The following is a 23,223-nucleotide window of genomic DNA, read 5'->3' on the forward strand; positions in this document are numbered from 1 at the left end:
TGATTTCGTGGGCAACATTCAAACACATAACTACTTTTGGCATTTTCTCGCTGATGTTAGAGAGGAAATCCAGTCATTTGGGTTCTGTTAGATGCAGAAGTTCCTGTTTTTATTTCATGCATCATCGCCACGTTTGATCTGCAAACATCACAGGAGACTCTGAACCGATCTCCTGGTACAATGTTATCTATTTTTGTACTTGAACTATTTAAGTTTAGCATATTTTTAGGATATACTTTCATCTTCCAACACCTGAGATAGCTAAAACACGCAATACGATACAATCTTCAGTGTTATGCCTCTTGAGAATAGTCACTTAACTAGAAACTAATATTATCAGACAAAATACACAAAGATCCTCCACCTATGGGCTATAATTAAAACTCCAAGTACATTTTGTGGCTGGTTTCCTCTCAGTTAGTGACTTTATGACTCAGAAAATAAATAAATAAGAACACAATAAATGGAATAATATTCAGCTCCAACAGCGAGTATCTCATCTGTCAATTCTTCATTACCCTACAGAGGAAAAAAATAAGCAGCACATCCAACTTCAAACCTTGGGAAAAAAACAAATCAAGGCACAGAGGGATGGAACAACATCCCCACTGCAGGGCTGAAGCTAGCACCAAATAAACCTGTATCCTCTCAACCAACGATGCTTCAGCCTCTGCACCTCAGGCTGATATAGGCAAAATCATACAATCATTAAGGATTGTATTATTTTGAAAGAATTTTGAAAGAATTCATTATTATGAAAGAATTTCAAGATCATCTGGTATAACCAATGCCCCACACAGCCCCGCTGCAGCGTGAAGGAACATCCTGGCCTTCTCTGCTTTTGAAGACCTCCAGAACTTGGGCCATACTTTGTAATTTCCAATGCAGGACACTGTCTGCTCCCAAAGACTCTCCCAACTCCAAGGCATGAGCACAAACCCGGCGAGCACCAGCACAGTCTCCAGGGGACCACACGGTGCAGTTCAGTGCCCAATTTGCTTCCCAGCAGGATGGGCATGGTGAGCACCACCAAGGAGTGCAAGAAAGCTCGAAAGCAAGGACACAAGGAAGGGTGTGCTACAGGGAAAGGAGAACACAGGCCCTTTGAATCTGCCCTTGCTTGGGTGTATGAGGCCTGTGAAGGAGGATGATGATGACAACAGCCGGTGTAATTTCTTGGTTGTCTCTGTCCACACTCACCAACCCTGCACCAGGACGCACAGCTCCATTTGCAGCCAGACAGAAACAAGGGGCAGGACTGCAGGCAGCGGGGAAATGCTCCTCCATCACGTGCACTTTCCCCTTCTCAGGCTCCGCTTCCCGTTGCCTCGCCTGTCATTAAAAGGGACTTGCACCGTGCTGCCGAAGGATGCGGTGCGATCAAAACAGCCGCGAGAGCCCCGAAAAGCACGTGGAAGCACAGCTCAGGAGATATTTACGAGCCCAGGATACCGCAGACCAGAACGGCACCAACTCTCCCGAGTGTTTCCACTATTTACACTGAGATCAGAAAATTAAAATGATATTTTACGCTTAATGGCTCGAACAAGACCTGCGAAGTCCTTCTCGCGGTCCCATTTACAACAAACGCCAATGACAGAGCAGCAGATGGTCAGAAACACTCCCCTAGAATATTCAGGCGATTCAACTTGAATCCGTGCCCAAATCATTTAACTTTAATGGATTCTTTCATTAACAACCAAAGAAAGGGAATATGGTTGCCAGGACATTAAAATCACTTTTTCAATTATACTGTTATAAAATCGAACAAATTAGCTGTAATTCTTAGCTGAAGCCTAAATGGAAGCACGACTTTATGAAAGAAATGAAAATTGATTTGGATTAGTGAGCATCAAGGGCTTTTTAAAAATTAACAAGATTCTTATGACTTCATAGCACGGATGGATTAGCTGGAGGTTTCACTGCCCTGCGTTTGTTACCTGCCAAAGCGCTGCAGCTGGCTTCACAGCATTTGTTACAGCAGGTTTTAATTAGGCTGAGGGAAGAGGATGCAAAGATAGGAGCTGGAACCAAATTTCTGGAGAAGCTGGGCGGTGCCCGAATTCACCCCTTGGACCTGGCCCAGCAGAGTCTTGGCAAAAAATGGGAAAATCAAAACCTCTGAGCTTTAGTACAATAGGGACTGCAGGCTGGGTGATTTCGTTTGGGGTGGTCTCGCTGTAGGATCAAAGCAAAAGTGCATTAGATGCTGCACAAAAAATAAAGGTTGAGCCCAGGATGCAAAGAAATCACAGCCTTAATGCAGACTATTAAAAAACAAACCAAACAAACAGGTAAGGATAAGCACAGAAGAATGATCAAGAAAGAGCAATTCATAAAGGAACCAGGAGCTGTGACATGGGGCAAAGGAATATAGCTCCCAGATACAAGGGAACTACAACACAGAGCAGTGGGGTCACCCTAGGAAGGAAGAAAAATTGCCTCTGTGTTGTATATTACAAGCTTAATGAATGAAACATTCACTGAACACAGCTTACAAGGATCCTACAAACCCAGGAGTCCTAAGGGATATTCTAGAGAGCCGTCCTCCTGCCAGGAAATTTAAAGATTGAAAATCAATCTGGAAACTTTTGTATCTGCGTGGGACAAAGTATGGTTGATTTTTTTAATTAAAAAAAAAGGAAGGTGGCACTACAAACCTGCTCTGGGTGCTGAGACACAGACGGGATGTTCTAGCACACCCCAAACATCCCCGGGACGATGCGGTGCCGCGAGCACCTGCCAGCTGGCAGAACTGGCCTCGGTAAGGTAAATGCAGCAGAACATTTCAAAACCATTTTCATGAACTCTTGCAACACGAAGCACTTTAGATGATTCCCCCTTTACCAGTCAGCACTTCATAGTTAGTTATTTCCCCTCTTTATTGCAACACAGTGGTTGACAATTTGCATCAGTGAAAGCTGGCTTGAGAAGTTAATCTTTCTTTGGACAATCCAGGATATTCCTTCTTTGCCATATTCCCGATTTGTCACCCCATATCTGGCTCTCTGATGTGTCACAGGGTGGGATTTTTCAATATATACAGAGCTATTCCCTTTGAGCCAAGCCTTGCAGTGTAATCTGTGCTCTCCGTGTGCTTGTTGCTGTTTTTGGATGTAAGGAAACAGAACAACATCCTAATACAGAAGCTGTCCAGCTCCACCTGCCTTCAAATTCTTTCAGGGGTCTGAAAAATAGGGGACCCCTTGGTTTTCTTTTATAATTCACGTGGCAGGATTTGGCCTAATGGGATAGCAACTGTGTAGGCAAATACAGCAGGTACAAGTAAGAGGTTTTATCTTATCTGGGGTAGGTACTTGCAAAGCTTCAAGTTAGAGGTCTTTAAGAGAAGATACCCCCAGATGAGACTATCACAGCCACTAATGTTTCTGTAAGGCAAAGCAGAACTGGCCTAAGCAATGTTTTGTTGTTGTTGTTGTTGTTTTTACTGTTCCACCACTGCAGTGGAATAGGAGCATTCACACATCAAATCACCGTGCTTCTGCTGAATGGCAGCAAATGCCAGGGTAGGGAACAGTAATTTCCAGCTAAAAGCACAGGAACTTCCTGACCCAAGCTGCCCGACACATCCAACCAGCACAGATGAAGACATTTGCCCATACCTGTGAAATCTGGCCTCCCAGGATCGTGCTGCTCACAGGTAGAAGCAGGCAGAAAGCTGTGCACACGCAGCACCTTCCTGTACAGCAGCGGGAATTTAACAGCGCCTATGGGGGCATCTGAATATCCACTTTGATTGTCTCTGAGAAGAAGCTTATTATTATTGCAATTATTAGCAACAATTATACAACTATTATATATGTTAATATATGTCAACAGAATAAGGGTATTAACATATTCTCTACAGGGTATTCCACAGAATTAATGAGATCGAGTAATGAGCCTAACCTCTCTGACATCTCGCTGATGCTTATTTCTAAGCAAGCTACCAAATTCAGCAGGCATCTGCTCCGGCAGAGCACCAGGGCTGCAACTCAGGACCTGCAGGTCAAAGGGACACGAATTGGGGCAGAGATGGAAAAGGTAAACATGTATTTGCTTCGGGTACCCGTGCTAGAGAGCTAGCACCCTCTTCCACAGGGCTGGCAGACAGTTTTGAGCAGCCACATCTCACAGCACGCCAGCTGCCTGCTGCAGTGAATGCCAATCAGCCCCCGAGAGCTCTCTGCCATCGTCACGTTAATTAAAGCCCATCTCAGGGCTGGCCCTACCTCCAGTCCCACCTCTTCGCGAAGACCTTCAGCGCTGCAGGCTGGAGGAGGAGACTCCAGCGAGGCTGCTGCTAACCAGATGATGTTTTGCTCGTGGCTTTAGCTGGCACACAGGGCTTCCCGTCCTCTGACACCTTCCCATCTCTCTCAGGGGGGAAATAATGAGAAATAAACTCTGTTCAGTGCCCCGAGAATAGATCAGGGCAGCCTTAAAGACAGGGAAATACACCCCAGGGCCCTCAGGCCAGCCACAGGGGCAGCCAAGGGAACTTTTGTATTACTTTACAACTTACCACTCCTACAAGCTGGCTACTTGGTAAGAAGAGAGAACTATTTCAGCAGCAGATCCTAAAAGCCCTAATTCTGGCATACTGAAACCAGCAACAAGATTCCCACAGACTGAGGGTGGAAGATGCAGCCCCAGAGAAGCTGCGAACAAAACCAGCATCTGTGACTCCCCCGGGAGACCCCCAGCACACAACGGTGTAAAAAAAAACATGCAGGGGGACCTGATGTTGCCTCCTGGAAAACGATTTTGGAGTTTTCCTGCCTGCATTTCGAAGCACACCGCAGTTGTCCTAGGAAAGCCCAGGGGGGACGCTGACGGGGACCTGCTCCTGTACCTCAGCCTGCGAGCCAGACAGCGCTGTCAAAGGGCAAAGAATACACTCTGCAAACAAAACCTCTTTGTTCCTCTAATTTTGTTCCAGTTAAGTCAGTTCAGCTGTTCCATACAACCAGTCAAAAACATTCAGCATTTCCCAAAGTATTTTAAGACTTCAAAGTTGGAGGTTTTATTTTGACAGTTTTTAAACTGCACAGCTTCTTTTTTTCCTTTACAGATTTTTTTTTTTGCATTAAAAAACAAAGCTGTTTAATAAATTAAGCTCCAACACAACCACTGCCGCTCTGCTTTTATCACGGCTCCAATTAAAAAACTGTTTCTTGAAGACAGCTAACGGCTTCTGAGAAAAAAAAAAAACAAACAAAAATCACAAGGGTGTTTCACTGAGAACATTTCCAGTAGACTCCATTTGTTAAAACTTGTGATTAAAACCAAACTCCGAGTACAGCTGGCTCAAAACTGGGGCATTTAAAGTTTGCCCAAGCTGCTGATCTCAACTCAGGACTTCCCAGCCTTAAATGAATGTGTTCACCCTAAAAAAACCCAAGCTGGTCTCTGGGTCCATTTGTGCACCTCCCACCTCAAGCCGTGTCCATAGCTGTGATCCCTCTGCCACAGTAGGGCTGCGGCAGAGGAAACCAACCCTTTGGGAAGGTCTGGGGAGGGTCTGTGACCCCAAAAGAAGTGGGGAAGGGCTGCTGTAGGCACAGGAGGGACCTCACGTGCCCCTATGTGCAGGTAGATGCTCACAGTTACCTGGGTGCAAGAGAAGCGGTGGCAAGGCTGAGAAAAAGCAGCAGGCAGCAAATACCTCTCCGGCACGCACTGATGGGGAAAAGGCAGGAAAAAAACATTATTTAGAGCCGTGCCTGGCAGCTCGGCAGCCAGGAGCTGATGGGGAGCAGGCTGTTCCAGAACAAAACCTTTCCACATAACCACCCAGGCAACAGATCTGACCTTTTCATCCAGGGAAAGCAGGCAACCCGCCGCTGAACTCATTACCGCGGGAGCTCTGCCCCTCAGAACTGTTTTGTTAGCAGGCTCGGGGCCGGGCCCGCGCTGACACCGATCGCCTCTCCTGTCAGGAACAGCTCGGGGACGAGACCTGTGCTGAAACCAAACCTGCCTGAACTCTCCCCGCGTAACGTGAGCTTCGCATCCCGGTGCTGACGCTGTCCCGACGCCGAGCGGGGAGCCGGGCAGGCAGGCGAGGAGCCGCTGTCTTCAAAAGCAAACAAAAGAGGGTTCTCAACACTAATTAGCTTCCAGCCGCCGGGTGCGATCGCAGCTTTGCGAGCACACCTCCGAGGGCTGCTTCCGAGCAGGGCCGGGGCTCGGCACCGTCACGGTGCCAGCAGCTCAGGCCCTAATCCCATCGTTCGGAGGCCAAAGCTCCGCTCGCACGGTTCACGGCGCGGCCCCCAACCAGCTGTGTCAGCACAAGCGAGGGAGCGGGATCAAGCAGCCGTGGGGAGGGAGCTTTTAAGCCGGCGACGCTGCCAAATGCTTCATATCACAGCCCTGCCGATTTGCATTTCTGCCTCAGGCCCCATCTGTAGCTTCCCATCCATGTCAAAGCCGTCCCCCGGGAGGAGGAAGGCCACTGTCCATTTGTTCGACACATCCCAAGCGCGTCCAGTTTCAAACGAGCGAGGTGGTGAGACCCCTAAAGCTCATCTTTTCGGGGAGGTTCTGCATCTCTTGTCGTCTCGGGGGGGTAGAGGAAATCAGAAATAGAGCCTGTAAGGCAGGTCTCCAAACGTAGCCTCAGTTAAATCACTTTGCAGTAACACGTAAGGAATAAAGTGTCTTCAGAACATGGTTACATCCTGTTCCAGGAGCCTTAATGGGCCATATTTTTAGCCCAGGAACAACCTGAAAGCCAGCACAGACACACTGCAGCACTGAAACTGTGTCACTGCAAAGCTATTTCATTACCAGCCACAGCTCTCCTCGCACAGAATTTCTTCCACGAGCCCAAAGGAGCTGCTGCAGGGTTTTTCCAGCGTGCACCTGTGTAGGGCAGCCAGGAACGAGCCCAGTTCGCCGTGTAGAAGTTGAGAACCAGGAGAAAGAAACCAAGGAACGCAGGAGATGGGTCCTTTGAACAAACAGGGCTCAGCAGAGGTCACTGCAATGACTTGGAGCTGGAGGAGGGCCAGGGCACTGTGCAGGCATCTGTTGGAGATCCCACCCAGGCGCCAGGCAGGCATCCTCAGACACGTGCTTGCTGCAGGAGCGGGGCAAGCGGGAGCTCAGGCTGCGACCACACATCCTCCTGGGCTCCCGGTACCTGCAGCAAGGAGCTGCCCAGCACAGCCGAGGAGTTAACACTGCACTCGAGTGAGCACAGGGTGCCAAGGAGCTCTGCACCAGCCTTTTTGATTTAGCAGCTCTGGCAGGGACCGCAGGCTGGGCTGGGAGCAGCCAAACATCTTCCTCTTCCAAAGGACTGCAGATCAGAAGCCTGTCCTTGAGGAGAAGCCCACGGTGCTGACAGCACAAAACAAGCAGAGGGTGATGTTGGTGGTCTGTGTTTTACTAGGGTTTTAGTGTGGGTGGTGGGCAAACCTGGATATAAAAGGGATCCAGAGATGTCAGTGCCAGGTACCCCAAGGTCATTTCTGCTCACACTGAGAGATCTGAACAATTCAGCAGCTCCTGCAGCAGCTCACCTGAGCCATGGCCCTGGCTTAGACGCTGCTGGGGACTCCTCCAAGGCTCACAAGGTGCAGGATTGCTGCTCCTACCCTGTCCAGCTGATGCCCCCTGGAGCAACGTGGAGACAGGGCTGGGGAGAGATACAGCCCCAGCCCTCACCACGCATAATTCTGGGGGTGGGAGAATCTGCGTCACTGTCCTCTTCCCTCCGAAGGGCAAACAGGTCACAGGGATGCCCCCGGCAGATGCTGGGAAAGCTGAGACCCTTCGAGGTTTGTCTGATGAAGAGGGGCAGCATGAGACTTTGGTGGCTCTCAGCCTGCGGAGAGAAATTTCACCGTGCTTTTCTGAAAGCTGCTCCTTCCTGCGTGATCCTGGAGGAGGGCTGGAGCAAGAAAGCACCCACACGGTCCTTATCTCCCTCATTAGGAAGGAAAGACTTTGCCCAAGAACCTAAAATCGGCTTCTCCTCAGAATCAGCTGCAAAGCTGTCTCAGGAAAGGTAAGGTACGTTATCTCCCGGCAGCCCGAACCACTCCAGTGTGATACAGAATAATAAAGCCATTAGTTCTGTGCAATCAGACTATTACACTGTTGTTTTACATGGCAATAAGTTAACAGTTCCTCACTGTTTGCTTTAGGAAATCTGTTCCTTGAAAGGTCTATAAAATTATGAACTCTTGCTCCAGTTTGAAAACGCAGGCACGAGCAGGGACTCCTGGCCTCTGATAAGTCCCATTCCCCTACCAGGGAACACCAGCTCGTAGGAAACATCTTTTGTTTATTGGAAGCAAATCGCAACGTGGACATTTTAAACAAAAAGAAGGTGGGAGGCTGAGGGGAACAGACTATGTTTTCCACTTTCATTTTGCCTTGTGTCTAAACAAACAGCTCCCAACAGCTTTGTTTTCCAAAGCAACTTTCTCCCAGCTGCTGCCTGGAGCCATGGAAAGGGAAAGCCATACCCAAAATGTGCAGGGATTGCTTGATTTCCACTCTCTGCACCCAGCAACCAGTGTCGTGGATGTGCAAGCCACGTGGAGCATTATTAGGAGGAAGCCACAGCCTTGCAGGGCCTGGCTACAGAGCAGTACAGGGAGGGTTTGCTCAGACACCCCAAGGAGCCAGCATTTTGGCAAGCTTCTGTGCCAGCTCACTTGCCGCAGGACCAGACCTGTTGCCTTCCACCCAGCCACAACACACATCAGCTTGGAAGATGACTCTGAATCCATACAGCAACAGCTATGGTAGAAGACCAGAGAAAGTAATTCTTCCAGATCAGCTACCTGTAGCATCTGAGCAACAAGCTCCTACCCTCATCGCTTTTAGCTCGGGATCTTGCCTGTTCCCATACTGTAAAGGCACCACGAGGACACTCACTCCCTGAAAATCCAAGAAATTGCGCTAGGATGGAGTACATCTCATGTTTCTGAATTTTTCATTATTCTAAAGATCAAAGATCTTAATCATCAAAGACCTTTCTCATCCCTCTGCCTTCAACTGATGATCAAGGCATCAACTCCTCTCTCCCTTTTTGCTACGCCGGCTTATTCAGACTGGATCTGATTTAGAAGCTCTGCCTGCACAAGAGACGTGGCAACATCACTAAGGCTTTAGGATAGGAATAGCGAGTTAGTAGCATTTTGATGCTTGTTCTGTTCCTATAAGATTGCTTACATCTGACCGTAGAGGGAGATACATCCCCACCAGCCTCAGAGATGATGTGCATGTACACGGCTCTGTCACAGCCCTCACACACCTCTGAAATTTCCTCCGTGGTCATCCCATGGCACAGAGCACAAAACTGTGCAGCACCCAAGCAGTCATCCCACAGAGAGGGACAACAAGGAGCACTCTGCAGCAGCAGCTAGACACCTGCATTGAGAAAAGAGCTCAGAGAACTGCCAGCATCTTCTGCCCCAGGCCATGGCCCAGCCAAGTCCCCTCCCTTCAGCCCCCCTTGCGAGCAACGAGGCACGTCTACATCCGAATTGAAGGTGCTGCTGCCCACCTCTGTGCCTCCAGGATCCTGCCTCAGCTCCCCAAAATTGCCCTACAGCCACCTTCTTATGGCAACACCCACCTTGGTCTCGTTCCTAAAGCTCGTTTGCGAAATCGCTTCATGTGGCCTCATCCAACGCCTCCTGTCCCCTCGCGGGGTGTCTCTGGCCATCTGCTGCCACAGCCTCCAGCAGCCGTGCCCGGCCCAGTTGGTATTTCCACAGATGGCTCCTGGCCCCGCCACCGGGGTTTGTGAGCCCTGGACGTGCTCCACGCTGCCCCAAACGCAGCTCCTTCTGCCTCTGCAGCTGGACTTTTCCACGGGCACTGCCCAGAAGAGGCGTTTGTGGGGCCGCAGATGTGGCCCAGACCTCAGTGACTTCTCCCCTGTTCCTCCTCACCCCATCCGGCTCCTGCAGGGAATCCCACAGCACGTGTAGAGCTGAGGAACAAGCACACAGCCGAGCCAGCAGCCAGAAAAACCCTTTCACAATCCCCTTCACGGGGTTTTCTTCTCCCACACAGCTGGCCCGGCAGCTAGGTCTCCCTGACAGCACGGAGATTTCCCTGCTCCTCACAGCACAAATAAGATAACGAGGCCAGAAATCTTCCAAGCCCTGCCACTGCTGTTGGTAGTGAGGTGCTGAGGTTCTCCTGACAGTAAAAGAGGCAGGAGGAGGGCAGGTAAAGCCCGTTCGGCCTCAAGTCCACCCAGCTTCAGCCACGAGGCCCCTGTTAGCGGCTGGGAAGCCCAGGTACGAAAACAACCCCTAAAAAGAGGAGCACTCGTACAGGGAAGCTGATGGCACGACTTATCTGCCAGTAAAACACAAGCTACAAGCAGCTGAACTGTGATGTTTTAATCAGTGGCAGACCTTTTATCTCGTCGCCTTCTCCTCCGCAGGAAGGGAGCAGATCGCGCCTCCGCTCTCACTTGAAAGCTGCCTGCCAAGAAAAAGGGCAACGAAGCCTTCTGCAGGGTGACGCTGCTCTGACACGTCCCAAGACACGCTCACTCCGCAGGCTGAGAGCTTGCACAACAAGCAAAATCCCCTGGGATGTAGTTAGGATTATCTTGTGTACGTTTTTTGACTTTTTTGTGTGTGTGTTTTTAAGCGAAGCCAACAGCCTCCCTTGTTTACTCCCTTGTTTGGGGTGTCTCTGCGGGGCAGGATGCTCAGCACCACCCTACAACACAGACACAACACTCGGGCCAAGAATATCTCCGTGTTCAGGCCCACCAGGCACTTGAAAACTACATATTCGGCCCCTCTCTGCTCCTCCAGAAGCAGCCCCCCAGCCCCAGACCTGCTGCCTGTGTCCCGGCTGCCGTCCCAGGCCCACGAGGTGCAGCTCTCACGTGCTGCACTATTACCAAGTCGCCTGCCCCCAAGAAGCAAAGTCAGGTTCATCAAACTCCTGCCAACTCTCCCGCATTTCCCAGGTAATTGCACAAACCAGGAATTAATGAGAAATAATGAGCCAGCACACAGGGGAAGAGAAGACAATTCCGAACGGCAACAAAGCAAACTAATGGGAAAGTGTTTTAATAGCTCGCTGCAGATGACTTCCAGCCTCTATCACCCCACGAGAGGCTTTCAGCTCCCCGGGAAGATGCAGGGAGCTCGGAGCACGTTATCACTTCACCCCCAAAGGCACCTTATCAGGATGGCCAGCTGACCAGCCCCATGTGGATGACAGCGGGCAAGAGAGGAGGCTTGAGGAGGAGATGTTAAAAATGGTAAAATAAAACATGAAATGGCAAACCTTTCAGCCACAGGAGCGCCCACAGCTGGATAATCCCAAGGCCTCGATCACCTCAGGACTTTAAATCCTCCCTGCATAACTTCTGGCCTAGTTCAGTTTTAAAAGACAATATTCAACTGTGATCTGGAAACTCAGTTATCACTGCAAACAGAGAGCTAACTGCCCATATCCATGGGTGCTGGGATGCACGTGGAGATCGGGGAGCCCAAGGAGCCTCCTGAAGCTTGTTAGGACCCAGGCTCAGAAGGGGGGGGACAATTTTCCTTCCCGTTCCCAATTTCAGCTTCTATCATAACAGGAGGAAAATAAATTTCACAGCTCCGGTTCCCAAACCCCTCACATCCACTTTGCTGTTTAACTCTCCAAAACCTACAGTGCATTTCCCCGCTGTCAGCACAAGTTTCTCTTCAGAGCACATCAATCTTCCCTTTTTCCAACACCGCAGCCAGGAGAAACCTGACAGTTTGAGGACAAAGCAGTAAAAGAACCGGGTCTGTTGCCAAACAGCAGAGGACACAACCTCAGCTCTATGGCACCGGGGTAGCAGAAACCCCCTGGGGACGGTCACACCACCCTGGGGTCCTGCTGCCTCCCCCTCCTGGCCCTAAACCTCTGCTCCTTGCACCAGGACGCATCCAAAAATGAGACCTGGGCTTCCACGGAGGTTTTACCAAAAGCCCTAAATTGCCCAATTTCTTCCACGGTGAGCAAACGTTTGCCTCTGTGCCCCAGACTGCTGGATAAGCACTATAGATGAAGGCTGCTCTGGACCACAGAACACAACCTCATTTGTTAGTAAAAACAGATTAATTTCCATTAATCTCGACTAATTACTGCTGCTCCTCTTTTAATGAGCTCCTGTGTGCCTCAGCACATAACACCAACAGAGGATAAATCCTCTCCTTTATAACCAGGCAACTTTGGGGCATTTTGAATAGCTCCTTCTCTATTATAAGGAGATAATGATGAGAACGGAGCCTCTTCCAAAGAGCCAGCTTCATTTCGGGAAATGCTGTGTGATGTGCGTTCAGGTCAGTAACAGCACTGCAAAATCTCTTTGACTTTATCCAACTTTTACTACTGCTGAGCAGGGATTAACATTAATTGCACCCGCCCCATATTAGCCAAGGATTATTTGTTAGTCACCAGCCTATAATCTCTCGTGTTTTCCAGCAGAGACCTCACGCACATCGCTCAGATAGCTAGCGGGATAATCCAAATCACATTTTTAATGAGATCTACATAAAAAACGCACATCCACGCCCTTGTCTTCCCCTTTCCAAAATGCCCAATTAGTTCAGCTTAGGAAACGCCATAAAAATTAATGCTGTGAAATTTCCAGTCTAACAAGTTTCTGGTGAGAAAAAAAAATAAATATATATATATATGTGCCCTACGAGGGCAACATTTTTTAAAACCCACAAACTTTAAAATAGGCGAACAAGTCAGCGGTCCTGAGGAACTCTCATTTCCAGGCCTGCACGTACCGCGTACACACCTGGGGGTGCACGATGCACCCCCCAGGGCTGATCACCAGCCAGGCACAACCATGCCCTCGCAGCTGCATTTCGTGCAGCCCTCACCTCCTCGTCCCTGCGGGTCTCTCCGTTCGAGGCTCACACCTGCAGCACTGCCCCGCAGCCTCGGACACCTCCTAAAGTGCTCCTGCTCCATCCCTCAGAGGGGAATTGCAGTACCTCGTTTTACAGATGGAAAACTGTGACACACATAAGCGTGGCACGCAGCAGGGAACCAAATGTCTGCTTGCTAAAGCCAGGAGGGGCTGATAAGAGCGTTCCTGCTTCTGATGCTTCAGGCAGACAGCCGTGCAGAGGCAGCAGATGTTTGCACTGTGAAGTACCAACCGTGTCGTGCAGGTGACATGGCAAAGGGCAGAGGCATCGTTATCACCAGGAGAGGGCAAAGCTCCACAAACTCCACCTGTACTTGAAGTGCCGACAGAGGACAAGGCAGAGAGATTGTTTGGTGAAAGCTGCTGTAGGACCAAGTATTTTTCTACATGTATGCCAGCATAAGTGTAGTGACAGACCGTGGGGTGTGATTCCAGCATAGATGGCAACATTTTTCTGTCAAAGCTGCATTTCAGCCGCACGTGTGTGCCCCATTTCCTCCTTCATCTCTTGCAAAACCCCAAATCTGCCCCAGCAACAGCCCGGCTGCTCGCCACAGAGGCTCTCCGGGAGCAGGAGGTTTCTTTACCTTTCCCTCTGGCTTGGCTCAGCTCCAGTCACATCTGGAAGCCACGTCCAGCCCCCGTCGAACGGCAGCTCCGAGCTGAGCTGTGAGGGAACAGGTGCCCCTCGGGTCTCGCAGGTCCAGAGCCAAAAAGTTGGGCTGTGAAGCAAAGCTGCTAAAGCTGCTCTGCTGAGCCAGCAGCGAGCTGCTGGGAAAAACGAGGCTGTTGCTTACATTGGTGTCAGCTTCAGGAGGCTGAGATTAAGGAATGGAAAACAGGTGAGAGACTCAAGGCCCCGCACGTACTCGGCTTAGCAGGTTAGCAGGAAACCTGATCAGGGAGGCACACAGGGAGGCTTTTCATACCGCTGCGTGCCTTCGTACCCACCAGCGGTCGCTCTGCGTGCAAGTGCACGTTACCAGCTCGCCGAGGGGCTCCGACAGGCAAGCACCCACCTCCAGGAAAGCAGTTCCAGTCAGAAGTAGCTGTTCCTCTTACGGAGATGCTCTTTTTGAAGCACAATAAACGTACCGAGGTTCCTGCTGCCCACAAGGCAGGAAAGCAGCCAAACCTCGCTAGCCGTAAACCTACAAATCTACACCCAAGCGCCTCGGCTGGTGTAAAACACAAAGAGGGAAGGGTGATGTGACAGCTGAGCCTCCTGCCCGCCTGCTGAAGTGTTACCGAAGCCTTTCAACCCACACTTAACTCCCTCGGCCGCCGAGCAGAGAGCCCTGGCAGCAGCCGCAGGCGCGAAGTAAATGGGAAGCGATTCTCTGCCAGCAGCTGGGAGAAACTTCCTTCTCTCCCCGCTTCGTACGGAAAGAAAACCCAACAATAGCACTTGAGGTCGTGCTGCCAGCCAGATTTCCAGCGGCAGGCTCTTGAGGAAAGCCTCCAGACACGAGGGCTGCTTCTAAAGACCCTCTTCAGGCGGATGGCAGCTGAGCGGGGGAACTCACGGCTCATCTCCTGCGGGAAAGGTTCGCTTCGGTTTCAGCACAGAGAGGAGGGAAAGAAAGAAAAGTTGCATTTACTGTGACCTAGGAAAAAACAGAGCTAAGCAGTTTTGATCAATATTTTGATTTCTCTGACAAAAGCCGCAATCAGCACTGACACAAACAACTGGTTAGCAAGCTGGGGGGGCAGGAGGGGTAAAGCAAGCCAGAGTTTCGAGACACTCATCTTCCCGTCACAACAATTGCCACCAATGACAGTAATTTACATGGCTAATAGGCAGTATTATGTTTACAAAATCATTCTTGGGAAGAAGGCACTAAACAGTTTGTTGCCAGCCCAGCCAAGAAGATGGGATTTGCTCAGAGGCTAGGTTTCTTTTCTCCCCTTTTATCTTCGATCTCGCCAGGCATCACCGCGGCGCCCTTGCGAGTGCGCACAGAGCACGGAGCGCCCCAGCTCCTCCTGGGACCGGCTGAGTTCTAACAGCACGAAGGGAAAACCCCAAGCCAGCAGGAAATAAGGCAGCCCCAGATCCTCCCACAGCTCTTACCCCACTGCTGCAGATCAGATAACCCCCGGCCAGCCCCAGCATCTCCACCCAAGCCTTATCTCCTGCGCGGGGACAGCTCCATCCCAGCGCCCCAGGCTGAGCCCCGGCACATCAGCACGAACATCTGCTAAGCCCCTGCCCTCCCTGACCTGCTCACGAAGAGCTGCACGTCTCTCCTTTCCTCAAGGCTTTGCCCGGAGTCAAAAGCAAGCGAGTGGGACTGGTCGGGCACGGGAAGGGGCCGCAAGCAGCCCGGTCCCTTTGGGTCACCCCGATAAAGGGCAGGGCTCCGCGTGCCGTCCTTTCAAAGCAGCACCTGGTATTTCCAGAAAGGTAAGAGCACAACACGTCATGGGACCTTTCCAAAAAGAAAACAGGGGCACGCTGGGGTTTTTCACAAAGCCATCTACAAAACCATAAAAATAAATACGATTTCCAATGGGACATAAAAGCCTTCTCAGTTGCAACAATAACAAATCAGTGAATACCCAACGAGTTTTCTTTTAACACCAGACAATTCCACTTCTGTCTGCAGAACACAGGCACCTATTCCAGCACTGGGATCCAAGCAGCCAGCTGCGAGGCCAGGGGAGAACAGCCTCGCATTAAGAGCGAAACTTCAGGTCATTTTAAAGCCTGAAAACCTGCAAGCATTGCTGGTGCCAAAAAGAAAAGAAATATCATCAAAGCTGTGCACGCATAAACAGCCAAGTTTGGCCAAACCCCTCGGTGTATTCACAGAGCACGGCACTGGAAATCCATTCCATTAAGTAACGACCTTTCTGGTCACACCGATTAATTTGATCATCTATCGACAGTCAATTTGGAAACTCTTAAGGCTGCACATTTCCCAGTACAGATGGAGAAGCAAAGCAGGACCGCATCCTATCCCCCAGCCTGCTGCACGGGTCTGCTCCACCTCTGCTCCAAGTTCTGCCATCCCAGCACCCTCCCCAGGGTTAATTTCCCAAATTCTTACACTGAACAAGGTGAGAAAAGTCACCCCGACCCCAAAGGGAAAGCGGTTCAGAGATCCAAGCAGGAAACGAGAGCAGGGAAATAAGTCAGGGGAAGGGAAAGCGATGCAGCAGGCTGCACGTAGGTGCAATACCTTCCCGTGCTAGATTTTTAATTCTCCCATCAATTTGCTGAGAGTAACCTCTGGGGATGCTCACCTTTCATTACCACACCTTTAATATTAACAACCTGTCCTCAAGAACTCCACACAAAGATCTCGAAAGAAAATTAAACAGAGAGAAAAGAAAAAAAAAAAAAAAAGCACAGAATAACCTGCACACGTTATTCCATGTCAAATTAGTTAGTTAGTTAACAGCCTAGTTAAATTTAATAAGGCAGGACCAGGCAATTCAGTTTAAAATGCAGATACGGGTTTTTAAATAATTTCAGAACATTTGATATTAATGTTCCAGAGGGGTATTGTAATTGCTTATCGTAACAGCCACAGAGCATGTTTATTACCCACTAACATAATAAACTGCATCGCATTACTCTCTGCTGGACTTCTCAGATAAAGCAGGACCTGTATGGCAACGGCAGCATCCCAGGGGTTAAGAGCTGGACAGGATCTGGCTCAGAAACAGACCCCAAAAGGCCTGGGTGCTATGAGCAGAGCTCGGGGAACGCAGCAGCAAGGAGAGCACCACGACCTGCCCACCCCGAGAGGAGCATCGTGACACCTGAAAATGAGAAAGCGCCAGGAACACTCACACCAGGCTGATGCCAAGCGTTTGGCTTCTCCTGGATTCGGTTTTTACAACTGTGAATCCCAGCACCAAGGAGCTGTGAAGGCAGAAAAGCATCAGCGGTGCGTGGAGGTCGCTTACTCCTGAGATTTTACTAAAACTCCAGGGATTTTAATAAATACAAGTCTGCTACTTGGAGTGACAGCATTCTCCATTCGGTCAGTGTGCCACGGCATCTTCTACCCTGGAAGCAAATGGGAAAACTGGAGCAAATGGGGAAACTGAGGCAGGGATGGCAAGGGAGCGGCGCAAGGACAACAGGAGGAGCCCACGACCCCAAGGCTCCAGGTCCTGTGCCTGGGAGATGCTCTCCAGGAACAGAGGAAAGCAAAGCAGCTCCCAAGCTCTGTGACGTGACTGCCAGCATGACAAGAAAACAATAGCATGTTGTAAAGCACAAAAGACTTTAAAAAATAAAATAAACAAGTGGATACGAGGACTGGAGATGTGACTTCCTGCAGCTTTGCTTCTTGTGACTGAAACACCCCGTCCCGTCCCAGCAAGGTGCAAGCCCTGCTCAGATCAGAGCTCATCCTGCAGCTGAGGCACTTCGAGTTCTTCCCCCAGCAAGGTTTTCCAGCTCCTCTCCTTCATCCCATGCACCATGACCGCATCAGCCTCTTCTTCCATAGAAAACCAGGTTAAAACCACCGCAGACTGAGTCCAGTTCTGCTCCAGAAGGCAACGAAATTGCACCAGAGTTGATTTTGGCCCAGCGTGTACTTGGCAAATACTGATAACAAGGATTTACCATATCCCCTCTAATATTACAGCTGACTATAAAGCAAACATTTGCTTCCTACAGATAACAAAACGCCTCTGATTGCTCCGGGTTTATAAAGGTTAGGGTTTCTTCACCCAAGGCAGGCCTGTAGTTCTCCGTGGCCGAGCAAAAAACCCCTCTAGGTGCAGCCCCGGCCTCAGTTTTTCCTCAGGTACCCACTCACACAGAGACACAGTCAGGGATCAGCTTGGGATGGATTCCAACAGCAAATTACCATCCGATTAAATATTAATTCCCATCTTAATTATATAACCATGACGAGGCTTTATGGCCAGGCAGCCATTTAAACAGGAGAGGAGCGCACAAAGCGCACAAGCAGCATCTCCTACCCTGCAAATGCCCGACCTCCCCGGATTCTTCCCCGGGAGATTCGGCAGCCTTTGGGAAAGCAGCTCCAGAGAGGATGAGTTTGAACAGCCCAGCACGGGATGGAGCACCAGGAGTCAGCCAGAATCCCTGAGCTGACCGGGGACACCGCAGAGTCCTGCCCTGGGACACCCGCACGCTGCGATGCGGATCCCACAGGTGCTGAACACTCCCGGATGGATTTTATCCCCTCGACACCTTTGACAGAGAGGAGCGTCGCTATTTTTGTCTGAAGATGAGCCCTGAGGACACCGGAGCAGATGAAGCAACTGGCTTGGGATGACAGCAGGAGCTCAAACGAGGCGTCCCCTGTGCCACTGCAACACCCGAGCCCCCAGCGCAGCTCCCAGGCACAGGTGGCTCCGGTGCCCCCCGAGCACGGAGCCAAACCAGGCTGAGAGCACACGCAGAGAGAGTTGCCCTCCCTCCTTCCCCGGGGAAAGGCAGATTGCCAAACTTTTGCTTTTTGCATTATTACTTGCGCCCCTTTGAAGTGGTTCGCGTACCATCAGCGATGCACCCACCCCGCACGGGGCCCCCCGCGGCAGGATCAAACTTCCTACAGCTGTCAGGAGCAAGCCTGCTGCAGAAAGCGGGAGAAACGTCAGAAAATTAGCTGCTCCTGCTTCACTTTAGGCTTCGAGGCAGTGAAAGGAGAGGGCGTTAAAAAGGAAAAAGAAAAAGCTGTAGGGAAAACAAGAACGGAACCAAGCCTGAGCGGTTCCTCTCTCAGCCTCGATGCCAGCAGAAATGCTGCCTGCTTCGGAGCAGCCTCTGCAGTCAGGGTGTGAGCACCGGCTGTCACGATGGCCACGGCAAAACAGCAGCAAGCTCCTGCAGGAGAAGCCTGCCCCTGGGAAGGAGACACGGGTAAAGCCTCACTGACGTGCTGTGCACCACTGCTCGGCGCTGCCGGTGCTCTGTAGGGGCAGGAAGGGTCTCAAATAAATGGAGAAATTGGGGACTAAACACCTCCCCTTCTCCTGGCACGGCTCGTTCTGCCTCCTTGCAGCCAGAGAGGTGTCTGCGTGCAGCTGAGGTCCTGCGAAGAGAGATCCCAAATAGCAGCAACGCTGAGTTCTCCAGGTGGAGGGATGGGGGCAGGAAGGAGGAGGTGGGAAGGACAGAGCAAACCAGAAGTTAGGTGATGTCGAAAAATCTGTTCCGCAGCAGCACCGGGGCTCGACCCCAAATGCAAACGCCACAGCCCCAGATGGATTTCAGCCGATCGCTCGGATGGAAAGCTCAGCCCACTTCCCACTGACACAGCCCGGAGGAAAGCAACCAGCACAACCCCCTCGCCAGAGTTAACCAAAGAGGTTGGTGGTGGTTTTGTGTTTTTTCTTAAACCTTTTCCTGCTACTGCAGGGCGAGCAGTCCCAGGGCAGGACAGGCAGAAGGCTTTCAAAGCCCTGGCTCACACCCCCGGCTGGCACAGCTGCCGTCACGTCCACCGAGGGGGGGAAGGTTTCCAGCCTGCTTCTCTCCAAAGCGTTTCAATACCCAGCAAAGCCTGAACTTTGGATCAAAACACGTGGGCTTCGGGATCAGACGCACACACGCAGGCTTTCCCAAGACCGTTCCAACCCGCTGCCAAATGAATCTCAGACTGAAACAAGCCCGTGGGTTTCTTTTCACGACCGAACCCACCTGTTGGAAAGCACACCCGCCTGCACCGTACGCGGCCCACGGTCAGAAAATGAACAGGAACGATTCCCACCAGTTGCCTAATCGCTTGTAAAAAAGCAGGGAAGCCACGGCTGCGGCTCCTCACAAAGCTCGCGAAGTTTTCTTGTTGAAGTGGGTTTGAAAAACAACATTCCCTCTCCCTCCCCTCTTTATTTTTTTTTTAAATCCTTGTACTCCATCAGCCTCAGGATCCACGTTGCGGTTTGCTGAAGGGGCAGCAGGCACGGCTCCCACCCGCTGATCCACGGCTAGGGTCACAGCCTGCCACCCGTCTGGCAAAACCCACACACCCCGATGATATGGGGCCATTTCCACGGACCTTTATTCGCTCCTAGGCGCCGCCACCAGCACCCTGCACCTCCAGCAAACGCTGCCCCAAACCTTGCAGGAGCCTACCGAGGGCTTACACAATGCTCCAAAAAAACAAAACACACCACAACAAAACAGCAACCTTCCACCGCACTGTATTCCTCCCCAAAAGGCTGTTTTGGAAGCCATAAAAACTAAACATCCTTTATGCTATAATTACATTCTGCTGAACCTGAGCGCGTTTTAAAAAGGGATAAAAACACCCAATGCAGCAGGGACGACCCCTCCACCACAACCTCCGCTTTCAGAGCTTGTTTTAAACCAGGGGACGTGCAGGGCTTGCATTTTTTTGGCGTGGCTCTGCCAACCCGCACCTCCCTGCCCCTCACGGGGATGCAGACAAAAGCCAGCGGGTGCCCACGTACACGCGGGGCAAACGCCACGTACCCAAAGGTCCAAGACTGGGACAAACCTCAAACTTTGATGGAGAGCACGGGAAGGCAGACAGGACGATGTGTGGCACCCCAAAATGTGCCCAGGCACGGAGCCCTTTATGCAACCCTTACGAAACGGGGCGAGCACCGGATTCCTTCGTGGGTGGATGGAGAGGGTTCAGGCACCAGGAGTGGGGCGATGCTCCCCTTTTGGGGTATCTGGGTCTGCTGTGAGCTCGGCCAGTGCTTCGTCCTGGCTCAGCACCCCTCTGGATGGATGCTGAGGGCTCGGGAAGGGGTCTCCCCGTGGGGCTCGCCCCAAAAAGTGACCCCAAAGGAGGCACCGCTCGGCGCGGCTGCTGCTGCAGGGGATGGGAAGGGGCTGGAAAAAAGGGGAAAAAAGGGGACGGGGTGTGGAAACTGAGGGCAGAGAGGGGGAGAGGGGCTGAAAATGGCCACTGAAGCAAGGGGAGAGGGGTTTTTGAGCCCCGAAAGGGCTCAAAACCCCACAAGCGGAGCGCGCATCCCTGCGCTGCCCGCGGGGGGCGAGGGCAGGTGGCGCCTCGCCCCCACGCGTGCCCACCGCCTCCCGTGGGCGCGGGGGCACGGAGCCCCGTTTCCCCTCCCTCCTCCTCCTCCTCCTCCTCACCCACCTTGCACGGCCAGGACGGCGAAGCAGAGACAAAGCAGGTCCTCCAGCGCCATGTAAGCCCCGCCGGGCGCCGGGAGCAGGGGCCGCCGCGGCCGCATCTATGAGGGGAGCCCGCCGTCCCGCCGCCCCACCGCCATCTTGTGCGAGCCCCGCGCTGCCCGCCCGGCCCCGCTGCCGGCCACGGGGAAAGGGGAGGAGAAGGGGGGGGAAAGGCAGGGAGGCGGCCGTGGCCTGCCGCTGCTCCGCCTTTGGCAGCGGGGCTGAACGCCCAAGCGAGCCCAGGGGTCGCCTCCTCCTCCTCCTCCTCCTTCTTCTTCTTCCTCCTCCTTCTTTCCCTCCTCCTCCTCCCGCCCTCGGGTCCAACAGGTTGCTGCCAGCCCGCGGGCGGCGGCGCTGCCTGAGGGAGGGCGGGGGGGGAGCGCGGTGCCGGCAGGTGGGGAAGTGGGGGCGTTGGGAGCGTTTGGTGTGGTGTTATTTATTTATTTATTAAAAAAAAAAATTCCACTCCTTCCTTGTGTCTGTTTATTTACAGGCGCAGGTGAGCGTGGAGGGCAGCGCCCCGCTGCATGAGGAGGAAGCAAGGTGTCCTCCTCCTCACGGCGCTCTCCGTCCATCCGTGTGTCCATCCATCTGTCTGTCTGTCCATCCATCCATCCATCTGTCCATCCGTCCTGCCTTCGTGGTGTTGGCACCGCGACAAGCAGGCTGGAGCCGCTCCATGGCTCGCAGCGGCCACGCACAGGCCGGGGTCCGTGGGGTGAGGGCTTGGAGTCCACAGTGGGCTTCAGGGCTGTGAAAGGGTAACCTGCGCTTTCAGCCGTCTTTTTAACAGAATAAAACCACCAAAACACAGCCACAGGAGTGGGGTGCCGTCCACCAGCCAAGCCGAGCAGTGAAAACACAGCAGAGAGTGCTGAGAGATGGAGACCGAGGCCACTGCCTCCGCGGCTTGGCTGAATCCCAAACACAGCTCCGTGCTGCACGTGTGCACCTACAGGTGCAGGGTTAGTCCTGAGGGTAAATGACACCCAGTCCTGCTTTCCACAGCACAGCTGGCACAAAACAAAATGTGGCCGCATGTGGAGCAGGCAGGGGACGGTCTGCATTGGCCTCCAAAAGGAGAAGAGGCTGCCTGGCTCACTGGGATGCTTTATCGCTGCGGGGTGGAATGCAGAGAGGGCTCCAGCTATGCAGAATATGGAAAAGGAAAACCTTTTAAATGCAGACCCTCCTATTTATTAGCTTGTTTAATGAACTATAAAAGAAATTTAAATGAAACCAGAAAGGCTGTGTGGTGGGAAGCGGGTTTCCCATGTGTACGAGTTGTGCAACTCCCAAGTCAGCGCTTGGCAGTGGCGGCGCAGACGAGTCCTGGAGCCAGCAGCTCCTGCCCTGAGCAGGGGCATGCAGAGGCTGTGCCCAGCTCCGGGACCTTGCTGGGGAGGCAGCTACAACACAGCCACGACAAACCCACCAGCCCTGCTCCTGCACCATCTATAACATCAGCTTGATGCCACATTGCCCACTTTGGGTGCTGTTTTGTTTCAGAGCAACAAAGCACGTAGCAGCCTGGTTTTAATGTGCATGGACCCAACATGGACAGAAAGGAGACTTCTAACCAACCCAGCTTCCTCCTGCATTACTCCCATGCAGAGCTGCAAGCTCTCCTTTACCTCTGAATCTCTCCTATCTGCTCCTTTCTGGGTGAGGTGGCTTTAAAGGTGCTGTCAAATTGCTTTAACGAGGCTAGAGGAATGCCTCCTCATTATGCTTGCTCATAGACGCACCCCTGCGCTTTTCCTCAGATACTGGACATTTCTCCTTGCCTTAAAGCAAGGAAACCTTTACTGAAATACCTGGCAAGTCCAGCATAACATAAATAATGACAATCGCTACCAGTCTGCAGAACACAGCTCTCTGGCTAACAGCACCTGCCTGCGTTAAGCCATTGACCCAGCGCCTTGTGAGCAGGTGGGGCTAGGAGCAGGGACTGACCTGGGCATCAAAAGACCCAAGAGCAATTCTCATCTTTGCTTCCTGCCTGACTTTACAGCGTTATTTAAGACCTCTCTGTCACCTCTCTCTGTCTTCTGCAGGTCAGTGGGAGCAGGAATTAAAGCAGCATTTTAACAACACCAAGCTTGCAGCAGATATGTTTCCCCTCTCAATGAGAGAAAAATAAAAATTAAAAGAAAAAAAAGAAAAAAAAGGACGTGGGAGTTTAGCAAACAGC

At 51.8% G+C, this 23,223-nt stretch overlaps 1 protein-coding gene and 1 long non-coding RNA gene across 2 annotated transcripts in view; both read right to left on the reverse strand.

Moving 5' to 3' along the window:
* The window catches only part of IGDCC4 (immunoglobulin superfamily DCC subclass member 4), a gene marked incomplete at its 3' end in the record, with an annotated part of 80,570 nt that extends 59,406 nt beyond the window's left edge, over positions 1-21,164 (reverse strand). Inside the window, exon 1 of the mRNA XM_084293390.1 lies at positions 20,992-21,164. Within this exon, the coding sequence (XP_084149516.1) occupies positions 20,992-21,088 (97 nt within the window). The 5' untranslated portion in view covers positions 21,089-21,164. The remainder of the gene's footprint in view (positions 1-20,991) is intronic.
* Positions 5,158-6,033, reverse strand: LOC311213293. The gene is made up of 3 exons (XR_014618739.1): positions 5,815-6,033; positions 5,614-5,682; positions 5,158-5,197 (listed from the first exon to the last, which is right to left on the reverse strand). It is a non-coding gene; the product is annotated as an uncharacterized lncRNA (long non-coding RNA).
* Positions 21,165-23,223: the final 2,059 nt, after the last annotated feature.

The sequence above is a fragment of the Netta rufina genome, assembly GCF_964035555.1.
Source record: "Netta rufina genome assembly, chromosome: 11".
Taxonomy (NCBI): domain Eukaryota; kingdom Metazoa; phylum Chordata; class Aves; order Anseriformes; family Anatidae; genus Netta; species Netta rufina.